General features: G+C 27.8%; 2 protein-coding genes across 2 annotated transcripts; both read left to right on the top strand.

Annotated features, from left to right (window-relative positions):
- The first annotated feature begins 3479 nt into the window (after positions 1-3479).
- On the top strand, positions 3480-8517 carry LOC109605435 (protein arginine N-methyltransferase 5-like). The gene is made up of 7 exons (XM_020022012.2): positions 3480-3619; positions 3708-3952; positions 4129-4747; positions 5833-6224; positions 6281-6516; positions 6573-6785; positions 8312-8517. The coding sequence occupies exons 2-7, from the start codon at positions 3715-3717 to the stop codon at positions 8465-8467; spliced, it is 1854 nt and encodes a 617-aa protein (XP_019877571.2). The 5' UTR covers positions 3480-3619; positions 3708-3714; the 3' UTR covers positions 8468-8517.
- Positions 8518-9609: 1092 nt separating this feature from the next.
- Positions 9610-11190, top strand: LOC109608142 (glutathione S-transferase 1-like). The gene is made up of 3 exons (XM_020024563.2): positions 9610-9815; positions 10411-10614; positions 10788-11190. Exons 1-3 carry the CDS (start codon positions 9681-9683, stop codon positions 11100-11102), a joined length of 654 nt encoding a protein of 217 aa, XP_019880122.2. The 5' UTR covers positions 9610-9680; the 3' UTR covers positions 11103-11190.
- Positions 11191-12057: the final 867 nt, after the last annotated feature.

The following is a 12057-nucleotide window of genomic DNA, read 5'->3' as shown; positions in this document are numbered from 1 at the left end:
TATATCAAAAAATAAATTTAATATAATGAAATAAAATTAAGATGAACAAAAAATATAAAATATATGTATATATATATATATATATATATATATATATATATATATATATATATATAAGTTTGTACAAATAAAATATAATTTAAAACATTTTTTAGGTAAAACTTTCATTAGGAGTATAACTTTATAAATTGAAAACATTTATTACTTTAAAAACACTGATTATAAAGCATAATAAAACTAAAATTATATTCTGTAATATAAGCTTTAATTTTGTGTTTTATGTATAAATAGAATATAAAGTAAAGTTTATTTATAGCATATAATAATAATTTTATAAGTAATTAATAATAATGTGCTTTATTGTATAAAATCAAATAAGAGAAAAACTATTTGTAATCATAAAAACAACAATTATAAAATAGGCAAACAAATGATGAAATATGAAATAATTAACAAAATAAAATAATTTTAAAAAGACGCTTTTAAATAATTCCTGACATGTCAATTTAATGTACGATTGTACCACTTTATTATGGTGAACGGAAAGGATTATTCAAAATATTTCAGAGCGCTTGTCCAACAAACGCAACAACGTCCCGTTGCATGACCGAAAATAAAATATTGCGTTCGGCAACAATGCACATAAGGCACATTCAGGCACATTACAGGCGTCCCGACGGGAGGCGTTCCTCCCCGTCCATCCCACCCTTCCGGAGGGGTGGAGCCTATTTATGAAATGAGGTACCGTTAAAACGTTGCCCACTGTTCATTAGAAGCCGCAAACCACCATACATACTTCATGGTACTTGGTACGTCTGTTCATTTGATGTGAAAGTCAAGTTATGGTAGGAATTACGACTGTCGAGTTGTTATTATAAAATGTTTAATTCGTTATATCTTGTTTGAGTATCACCCCAGAATCTAACCATTACAAAATCTAATGAAGTGTCCTCAATTTCATTATTTATGTACATAAAACGAATTTATAACCTCGTTTTAAATGTGATATGCTGACTCACAAAATAATGGAAATAAACTGATATTGTCAGTAAGTTATAAACTTGTAATAATTTTAATATTTTTCATCTTTTAAATCAAATACTTACTCAAGGACAAAAAATTATGATTCACCCTTAAAAATAATTTGCATCACTGACTGAAATATTCATGAACTGAATGAAGTTACTGAAGAATTTAGATCTTCCTTCAGAAAGCTTCTCTCTCAGCCACACTTGTATTCAAATTTCGTTGTTCTCGACCTCTGTAGACTTTTTGTCGTACGTCATTTGATCTTGAACATAACCTGAATTCATCTGTAAAGAGAACATTACACCATTGATTTATGTTCTAGTTAATTCAGAAACAACACGTCTTGAATGTAAACTGGCTTTATGAAGTCAATCAAGAAAAACAGATAGGTTTCAGGATAAACTACTCCAAAAAAGATCCTTTCCTGACTTCCAACAAAATAAAAAGTTCAAGAACTACAAGGAGGTCTTTATGCAAGATGGTCAGACTAAAAAACCACTTCTATCAGAGAAGAACAGAGGTGTCAGAGTTGAGTTTACCAAGACCCTTTTACACAGGACTTTAAATTATTGGAAACGAACGATCTGGAGTGATGAAATCAAGTTTAATCTGGTAAGTAATGATGGGATTTTATATGTAAAGCAGCCTATTCATGAAAAGTTTCACTCAAAGTTTACCATACACACTGTTAAACACGGCGACAGGTCGGTATTGGATGGGGCTGCTTTTCGGGATTTGGAATGGGTTCTCTCTTTTGAATAAAGTGTACCTTGGATCGTTTTATATATAAAGAAATATTAAGGAACAACATGGTACCATATTCAGATAAAAATATGTCACTAAAACATTATTTTCAACAAGATAATGATCCGAAGTACACTTCAAAATATTTGAAGCAATGGCTTTTAAGGGGAGAAAATAATGTTATGAACTGACCATGTCAATTTCCCGATCTAAACTCCACTGAAAACTTAAACAAAATAAGATACAAAGAGTATAGTAATCATCAAGATTTATTCACGGTTCTGCAAAAGGTCCGCAAAATATGGATTCAAATATTATTGACCATCTGTTCAAAATTGATTAAAATATAACCATATTAAAGGTCTCGATTGATTAGCTTAAATTCCAGAACTAAATTCAATTAAAAACTTATGGAATAGATTAAAACACCGAAAACATCAAATTTAGATGAATTAAATAGAATTTAGAAATGAAATAAAAAGTAGAAAGAATATTTGAATTAATTTTAAATAAATTTTATGATTTAATTAGAGATGTGCATTTTGTAATTAACATTAAAGTGATTTTAATAATTACACTGACCACCCTATAAATATCTCCAATTTTTTAGGTAATCTTATTAATAATAATTTCACAGAATATATATTAGTATATAATTTTAACCATTTTTGATTTATTGTAAATAATTATTTTATTCTTTAGTAAATTTAACATTTAAATATTTAATTCAAAATTTGTTTATTAAGCATATAATACTTATTTCCATATTCTATACGCTTTTTTCCTTTTTGGTCTAATTTGACATGCATGATAATAATAATGTGAAACATGCATCCAAAATTGTTCAAAATTGATTAAAATATAATCATATTAAAGGTCTCGATTGATTAGCTTAAATTGGAGATCTAAATTCATTTAATAACTTATGGAATAGATTAAAATACCGAAAACATCAAATTTAGATGTATTAAATAATATTTTCATGTAGAGATGAAATGAAAAGTAAAAAGAATATTGTGAAATAATTTTAAATAAAATTTTGATAGCATTTAATTAGAGATGTGCATTTTGTAATTAACATTAAAGCAATTTAATTAATTACACTGGCTACCCTAGAAATATCTCCAATTTTTTAGGTAATCTTATTAATAATAATTTCAGAGAATATGTATTAGTATATAATTTTAACCATTTTTATTTTATTGTCAAGAATTATTTTAATTAATTAATTAAAATATCGAAAATATCAAATCTAGATGTATTAAATAATATTTTCATTTAGATATGAAATGAAATGTAGAAAGAATATTGTGAAATTATTTTAAATAAAATTATGGGTATACTTATTAATAATAATTTCACAGAATATGTATTAGTATATAATTTTAACCAGTTTTATTTTATTATAAATAATTATTTTATTATTTACTAATTATATTATTAAATAATAAACATTTTTATTAAAATAATTAACACAAAATAGTTAGATTAACAGTTTAAATTATAATGAGAACTAAAACGACAATGAATCAGAATTAAAAATGATGAAGAATAAGTAGAATAAAAAAGGGATGTATTGTTTACAACATTTTATATTTTAATTTTCAGTGGGAAATAATAATATAATATAATAACAATATTTGTCTTAAAATATATATTTTACGTTTGATTTAAATATCCCACATGTTAATTTTTTGAATGTTGGCTACATTCAAGGTATACAAATAACCTTCAAATTTTTAAAACCGGCAAATTTTAGTCAGAAACCAAATTTTAAGTTTATCTACAACTAATGTAACACCCACTTACTCTAACATATTATAGTAAAATATTACCGAATAATAAGGTAAGTTAATCCTTTGCAGTCGCATTTCAATATCTCTTTTTTATGTCCTAACCTCAAACATTTAACACATTGTGCTTTATTCCAATAGATTTAAAATGGACATTGAAGCTGAGGTAGACAAGCGAAGACGAATGTCTTGTGGCGTTTTTATGAGTTGCCCACCATCAATTAAAAGTGCCCTGGATATGTGCTTTCAATCGGGGTATCACTTCATCGTTACCCAAATTATTCATCCAAACTATGCGAGGGATCTGTTGTCTGGAGGATACTTTCCTGTTATTGGAAGAACTGATAGAGTGCTTAAAAGTACAGATTGGAATAGATTGATCGTAGGTATGTAAATATAATTAATACAAATGTAAATACATGTATATACAAATTATGAAATTTATTGAGAACCACCTGTTAAAAATATTTTGTCTCTATTCTATACATTTGAAATAATTTGATAATAATTTTCTTGCAATTTGTTATTTACTTAAAAATCTTAAACATTATATTTATTTTAGCTGAAATTGGGATGGACAAACTAGACGTAGAAAGTGAAGTTGAGCACATAAGGGATCAGAGTAAAGCACTATTACAGCAGGAACTGAATTTTGCTTCCCACTTAGGTGTACCAGCAATCTTGATAAATCTCCATAAACCCACAAATACTCAGCTAGCAAGAATCATTAATGAGAAATTAGTTGGCCCTGTAAACTATTCTGTGTGGATAAATGTTCCAATGGTACATCCATCACAGTATAGTCCCCTAGCTGAAGAGAGGCATGATTCTTGGCAATGGTGGAATAGTTTTAGAACTTACTGCAGTTATGACAAGCGAGTTGGTGTTGTGTTGGAAATGCCTGATATTGAACACTTACCAACTCCTAAAGAAGTTGACAGATGGATTGGGGAACCTGTTAGAGCTTTAATCATTCCAACTTCATTGTTTCTTATGAATCAATACCACAAGCCAGTTTTGTCTAAGTCCCATCAGGAGCTGATCAAAAAATTTATGACAATTGATGTACAGTACATTATTAAAGCAGATACTGAGGTAGATTTGGGGAGCTTCCAAGGCTACATGAATTTCTTGGGAAAGAAATTGTTTACTTGCAGTTTAAATTCAGATTTTATTCAGGGGTATGTATCAAATATGATTTTTAAGTTTCATTTGACATGAAAATGTTTTATACATTGCTTAATTAGCACTATGACAAAGTTCAGTAGAATGATGATGAGATAATTCTAAACATTTTTTCTTAAATGAACTTAAAATTTATACTAGAAATATATATATATATATATATATATATATATATATACATGTTAAAGACTTTGTTTAAACAAAATCATTCCATTCAATTTAATCATTAATTACTTGAAACAATGTTAGATACCAGATTATCATCTGACACAGGCATTATTCTATTCTTATATTTCAGAACAAATTTATCTAATGGTCTAAGTTTCTTCAAATTTAATATACTTCTTATAAATATTCTTACTATTCTTACTACTTATTAAACAAAACAGAACATTTCATTCACTTTAATAAGTAGTTGCTTGAAATAATTTAAGAAACTCAGGTTATCATCTGTAATAGTTTATCATTAAATATTAAGACCCCCTTTTTGGGAGGCATTCTCACAATTATTTCTAATTTTTCAGAACAAATGTTTCTAAAAATGGTCTAAGTGTCTTCAAATTTAATATAGAATATTTCATTTAATATAATCAATAGTTACCTGAAAGAGTTTAACATACCCAAGTTATAATCTGCCAGTTTATCATAAACCTCTTTTATAAAAAAAATATGCTCACTAAATCATCATTAAATATTAAAACCCTCTTTTTGGGAGGCATTACCACTATTATTTTCAGAACAAATGTCTCTAATAATGGTCCAAGTCAAATTTAATATACTTTTTATAAATGTTCTTGTAAAATAAGTTAATGTTGACCACTATACATACTTTATTAAAACAATTTTAAGGAATACAATTAAAGAAATGATTTTAAATTAGAATTTGTGACTCAGTTACTTCATTTGTTTTATTTTTTCTAAACAATGTTTCTTACAAAATATATAACCGTTAAAGTTAAATTAATATTTTTACCTCCAAACAATAGTTAATATTAACAATTGGCCTAAACTCTCATTAATTTTACTTGAATATGCCCAAAGGTTTATTTATAATCATGTCTTATTATTTATAACCTCGTAGCTGTGAAGATTACCTTCAGAATCCTCTCCAACCACTGACAGAGCACCTAGAAACCACGATCTACGAAGTGTTCGAAAAGGACCAAATAAAATACGACACCTATCAAAAAGCAGTATGCAAAGCCTTAGAAGATTGGCCCAAAGAAGGTTCAGTTCCAGTAATCATGGTAGTGGGTGCTGGCAGAGGCCCCTTAGTTCAAGCAGTCTTGAATGTTAGTTACATGCTACAAAGGAAGGTAAAGGTGTATGCTGTAGAAAAGAATCCTTATGCAGTTAATACGTTAATAGACAGAGTTAACAATGAGTGGATGAATCAAGTCACATTGGTTAGTGGTGATATGAGAACTTATGAGCCACCTGAGAAAGCTGATATTTTGGTTTCAGAATTATTAGGTATTAAATTGTGTGAATTGTTTACTTAAAATACTTACATTGTGTAATTATTCCAGGATCATTTGGTGATAATGAACTGTCACCAGAATGTTTAGATGGTGCTCAGAGGTTCCTAAAAATAGGTGGAATATCAATTCCACAATCTTACACATCTTATATTGCTCCTATTCAAAGTATCAAAATATACAATGAAGTTAGAAATACCAGAATGGCTGATAAATCACTTTTGTCTCTATATGAAACTCCTTATGTAGTGCATCTGTTAAATTGCTATCAAATTGCACCCCCTAAGGTAATTTAATTGTGTACAACTAAATTAAATCATTTAATTATTAATGACTATTTCAGGAGTTGTTTACTTTTGTCCATCCAAATTACAGTGCCAGGATTAATAACCAAAGATATAAAAAGTTATCTTTCACCTGTAGTCAAGATTCAATTTTGACTGCCTTTTCTGGATTTTTTGACACAGTGCTCTATAAGGATGTTAATTTAAGTATACATCCTGAGACGCATTCCCCCAATATGGTCAGTTGGTTCCCAATTGTCTTTCCTCTCCCGGTAAGTAAGGATAATTATAAGTTATATTATAATAAGTTTATACAAAACCACATATTCTTATAAAATAGTTTGGAGAAAAACGAGAAAATGTGACTAGTCAAAGAATTAGGACACTTTTGAAAAATATATATTTGTTAAATAATTTATATATAAGTTTTAACAAGATTGTTAATATTTTGTTGGATTTGTTCATTTTAAGGATCTGTAAATGGTGAGGCAAAAAATCAATAAAATATTGGCAAAGGTTATTTGAAATTAAATTTCACTACTTTTCAAGTTTTAGCCATAATTCAACCAAATATGATGCTTTTTGATGTTTCAATCGAGATTACATGTCGTTTCACAAGTTTTCAATTGATTTAGATCCGGTCTTTACTTCTGTCAGTCGAGAATCTCAACATTTTTATCTTTTAGCCAATTTTGAATAGTTTTGGTTGAATGCATTGTATCATTATATGCATAAAAATCTATTTAATTGTTAAATTATTATTGGAAAATTGTTCCTTACATCTCATAATGTCGAAACAGACCATTTTACTAAAAATTTTTGTAATGGTCTTGTTCAAATATTCTATTTTGATACCAATGGTTTCTTTACTGAAGTATATCCTTCAAATTTTGTTCATTCAGTCGACGTCTGGTTTTTCTACACTGTTCCACACTGATAATGTACGACTCAATTAATTCATTTTTTAGTTACTACTACTAAGAAAGGATGTTGATTTTTTTTAATTTGTCTGTAAATTGAATGAGTTATTGTTATTGTTAGGATATTTTTTATTGTATTTTCAATTGAGTATGTTATTGTTAATTGTCATTTTCTTCTTCTCAATGTTTCTTTCTTCTCACTGAAAGTGAATTTATTTAATAAAATAATCCTGACAAAAATAAATTATAACTGTGAAGAGTATTGTTGAATACACACACAAAATGTAAATACAGTTGAATGTGTTTTGTTTAAAGTAATATCTCCCACGTTTAAAAGATGTGTAACAAATAAGCAAAAGTATAAAATATTGAAATATATTTTTTATATTGACTGTCAATCAAATTTGAATTAAATCCTTTTATGATATATCCTACAAAATGTTTCATTTTAAATTTTGTATTATTTCTCTGACCACTACTGTATGGATATCAGATATTCATAATTATTATCTTAAAAATAAATGGACATCTGAATCCAAATTGGATATGTTTGCTTTAATTATGATATAATTTATTTTGTTGTTTTTGTATTGTCAAAAATTAAGTATTAAAATAATTATAAACGTTTTATATAAAAATAATTTATGCCAGAAAATATTATTATTTATAATATGTGAAACTAGAAAAGGAAAACTCAATTAAAGCTTAACAAAACAATATGATTGAAGGTGTCTTCTTATAATTGGTTAATTGAAGTTAATTAAAACCTAAAGAGCCAAAAAAACAGTTTTAATTAAATTACAAAGAATATAAATAATTAGAAGGATCTTATAGATATATTAAATTTAATAAAGTACTAATTTATTTCATATTTTCAGGAACCTATACATGTGAAGGCGGGTGACAAAATTGAAATATCTTTCTGGAGGGCAGAGTCTTCTGAGAAAGTGTGGTATGAATGGTGTTTGGAATCTCCAGTAAAAGGAAGTATAATGAACCCCAGTGGAAGATCTTATTCTATTAAAAAACATTAACTGAATAATTTGTATTTTTATTTTTTGAATAAAACAATGTTGATTCATAATTACTATATTTATTCTAAAAATTTCTTTTGCACATTGATCTGCAATTAAATTATCTCGTCTCTATTAATTACTGATGTATCTGATCCTGATTGTGTTAATATGTACTAATTGTAATCTGGGTAATTTAGTAAGTTTTTGACAAAAATTGTAGTTCTATCAAACATTTTTATTTACAGGAAACAAAAATACATCTTAGGAATATTAAAACTATTGTATATAATTCTTATTTTGTTTTTGACACAAAATTTTCAAAAGCTTGAGAACTTATTCTTAAGGCACTTTTATATTAATTTATACCAAAAGTTATAAAACAATGAATTTAATTTGAACTTCTTTTTGAGAAACAAGAATTTAAGAGTTTTGGAGACTTGAAAGAAGTCATAAATCATTGAGTATAGACTGTTAGTTGTGTTAGAAACAAAGAAGCCAAATAGATAAGAAAATAACTTTCTTCTTTTTAAATTTAAAAAATATATGTCTCTTAAGGTTCACCAAAGTGAAAATTTTTATACTAATGCTTATTATTCTTTAAAGTAGTTAAAGAATTTGTTTATTTAGTAAATATCGCAGTCTAATGATAAATTAATTGTTGTAAGAAAGAGAAAATAATTTCTTAGACCACTGTAATTGAATATATTCAATAAATTTCAAAAAATTATAATTATTAAATGATTTATTTAACACACTGAAATACGTAGATGTGTAAAAATTAGTTACTTAATGAATGAAAAGAAATGTGTTACAATATTAAAATGTTCCTTCATGTGTTACTCCATAAGAATTTCAGTAGTTACATTTAAATTTATTTAATAAATCATATTAGAATGTCAACAATAATTCTCTAGTCAATGTTTTAATAAATCATTGATTACTTGGATTGTATTATTTGCATTTGTCTGGGGACAGTTTGGTTTGGGTTTAGTTTGTATGGTCAAGATTTCTGATACGCCTGCCTAGCAATTCGATTGAGTTCCACATGTAAATTAGATAGGAATAACACAACAGCCACACGCCAACTTATCGATTAGAAAACAATTTTGTTGTAATCATTTATTGCTAGGAACTATTCACGGGGTGTCTACGTAGTTCTTTCGCCTTAATCAATACCAGGGTCAGTTTTTATTTGAACCTTAACCCTACCTGACGGAATAGCTCGAGAGTCATGGCCCCAAAGGTTTACATTATGAAGCCTAGCCCCCCATGTAGGGCCGTGCTTATGGTGGCGAAGGCTATCGGACTTGAACTTGACATTGAAGAAATTGAGAGGGATCAGCTAAGATCGCCTGAAATGTTGGAGGTTAGTATATGGTTTTTGCTTCAATTATTTTCTCATAAAACCAATTCATCCAATTTTATTTCGATAAATATTTAAATAGGGTCAATAAAATAAAAACTATGAACTTTCTAGAAAATATTACACAAATAGCAAATAATCATTTTGTTGAACACTGTACTAACTTTTTTTAGTAATGGGGATAAAAATGAGTAAATTTAGAAATTTTCAATAACCCACAAACCAATAATATCGGAAATATCACTTTCAATGGTCTTGATTCAATCCAATTGTAACTCATTTAATAAAATTATATAAATAAAGAGATTATTTTATAAATTCCCCTAATCAAAAAAAAAAAAAATTATTTCATAATATTTCTATTTTTGTTTTAATATATTGTTTTTTATAATTTTGGCAAACTTTTGGATTTCAGTATGAAAAGGTAATCAATAATTTTTAGGTGGGTACTTTTATTTAACTCCTAATGACAAAAAATGAATAATAAGACTATAATTCAAATAATATTGGGATAAAACGATATTTCTTTGACACATGATTGTTTGATATGAAATTTAAAAAATCAGATCAGAGTCTAATTGATTTAAAATGCCTACAGATTAACCCTCAACATACCGTACCCACCCTGGTGGACGAAGACTTTGTTTTGTGGGACAGTCACGCAATCGCTGGCTATTTAATCGGTCAGTATGCAGAGGATGACTCAATGTATCCAAAGGACGATGTGAAAAAACGGGCATTGATTGATCAACGTTTGCACTTTGAAAACGGAGTTTTATATCAACGATGTCACGAAGCTGCAGTGAGTATTGAAAGGCTAATTATGTGATTTTTATTATTTACATATTGACAATTTTTCACTTTATTATTACTTAGTTTTTCACATATTTGGGTATAACCAGAATGTTTAACCACAATAACGATAATTAAAATTGATTTTGTCTTTGTTGGCTTAAAAAACTTAATTCATTTCAGGTGCCTTTGTTTATGGGTGACACCGACATTCCTGAAGAGGCGAAAGATAAACTCATAGAAGCCTTGGGATTTTTGGAATCGTTCTTAACTGACAAGGAATGGATGGCTGGAGACGAGGTTACAATAGCCGATCTAAGCATACTGGCAACTTTATCCACTGTCGAACTTTTTATACCGTTGGATGCTGAACGGTTTCCACTTCTAGATGCTTGGCTTAAAAGAGCCAAAGACTTGCCATACTTTCATGAAGTTAACGCAGATGGATTGCAAGCTTTTAAGGAAATGATGCCCAATGTAGTACCATTTGAGGGTTAAACCAAAATGCTTGTATTAGATGCACCTTAGAATTTATATATTGTACACGAAACGTCTGGCAGGTTTTAATAAAGCTTTATTGAAGTTATTGATGTTTTTTTTTCTAAACTGTCTCTAAATTGTACATGAATATATTACATAATATTTATTTATTCGAGATTATAACAAGAGCAGACAAAAATGTGTTCTTTAATTATAATATTTTCTAGAACAATTCTATAACACATTCTTGTACTGATAATGAAGAAGAAAAGATGTGTTTGTATTTAAAAAAAATGATATTACAATATTAAAAATATTATGATGGTTACTTTCAATTTTAAATTATAAATTAATGTGTATTAGTTCAGTTGCATATTCATAATGTCTGTATTAATTTTATAAATGAAACCAAATACTCTTCCTTGTCGAGAGGTACTTCTAGTAGCTGAAGCTTTGGATTTACAATTAAATTTAAGTTTCATCGATTTGCAAGGAGGTCAACATATGGCATACCATTTATTAACAGTAACACTCAATTTTTCTCTTTGTTACTACTTATTTTTTGACAGATTTGAACTACAAAATCAATTTAAATGGTTTTTTGATGCCTTAACAAACTATTTAGTTATAAATAGTACTGGCAGTAATATTTTTAATTGAAATAAGAATCAATGGAGTAATCTTTGTAATGCTACACTCCATTTCTGGTGCCTTTGTTTATGGGTGACACCGGCATTCCTGAGGAGGCGAAAGATAAACTCATAGAAGCCTTGGGATTTTTGGAAGCGTTCTTAACTGACAAGGAATGGATGTCTGGGGACGACGTTACAATAGCTGATTTAAGCATACTGGCAACTTTAACTGCTGTGGAACTTTTTACATAAATACTAAATAATATTTATCTATTCCAGATTCTAACAAGATCTGTTCTTTAATTATATTATATTATCGTTATATATACTTTCTAGAACCA

This window comes from Aethina tumida, chromosome 2 (genome assembly GCF_024364675.1).
Source record: "Aethina tumida isolate Nest 87 chromosome 2, icAetTumi1.1, whole genome shotgun sequence".
NCBI lineage: Eukaryota > Metazoa > Arthropoda > Insecta > Coleoptera > Nitidulidae > Aethina > Aethina tumida.
The sequence above is the reverse complement of the archived record's forward strand: the minus strand, read 5'-3'. Positions and strand labels throughout refer to the sequence as shown.

What these genes read in the sequence shown, in the direction of transcription:
- LOC109605435 (XM_020022012.2), top strand. Translation starts at nt 3,715, where the DNA reads ATGGACATTGAAGCTGAGGTAGACAAGCGAAGACGAATGTCTTGTGGC. An exon ending in TTGGAATAGATTGATCGTAG is followed by an intron (nt 3,953 to 4,128) that starts GTATGTAAATAT and finishes TATTTATTTTAG; the next exon opens with CTGAAATTGGGATGGACAAA. An exon ending in ATCAAATTGCACCCCCTAAG is followed by an intron (nt 6,517 to 6,572) that starts GTAATTTAATTG and finishes TGACTATTTCAG; the next exon opens with GAGTTGTTTACTTTTGTCCA.
- LOC109608142 (XM_020024563.2), top strand. Translation starts at nt 9,681, where the DNA reads ATGGCCCCAAAGGTTTACATTATGAAGCCTAGCCCCCCATGTAGGGCC. An exon ending in GATCGCCTGAAATGTTGGAG is followed by an intron (nt 9,816 to 10,410) that starts GTTAGTATATGG and finishes AAATGCCTACAG; the next exon opens with ATTAACCCTCAACATACCGT. An exon ending in AACGATGTCACGAAGCTGCA is followed by an intron (nt 10,615 to 10,787) that starts GTGAGTATTGAA and finishes AATTCATTTCAG; the next exon opens with GTGCCTTTGTTTATGGGTGA.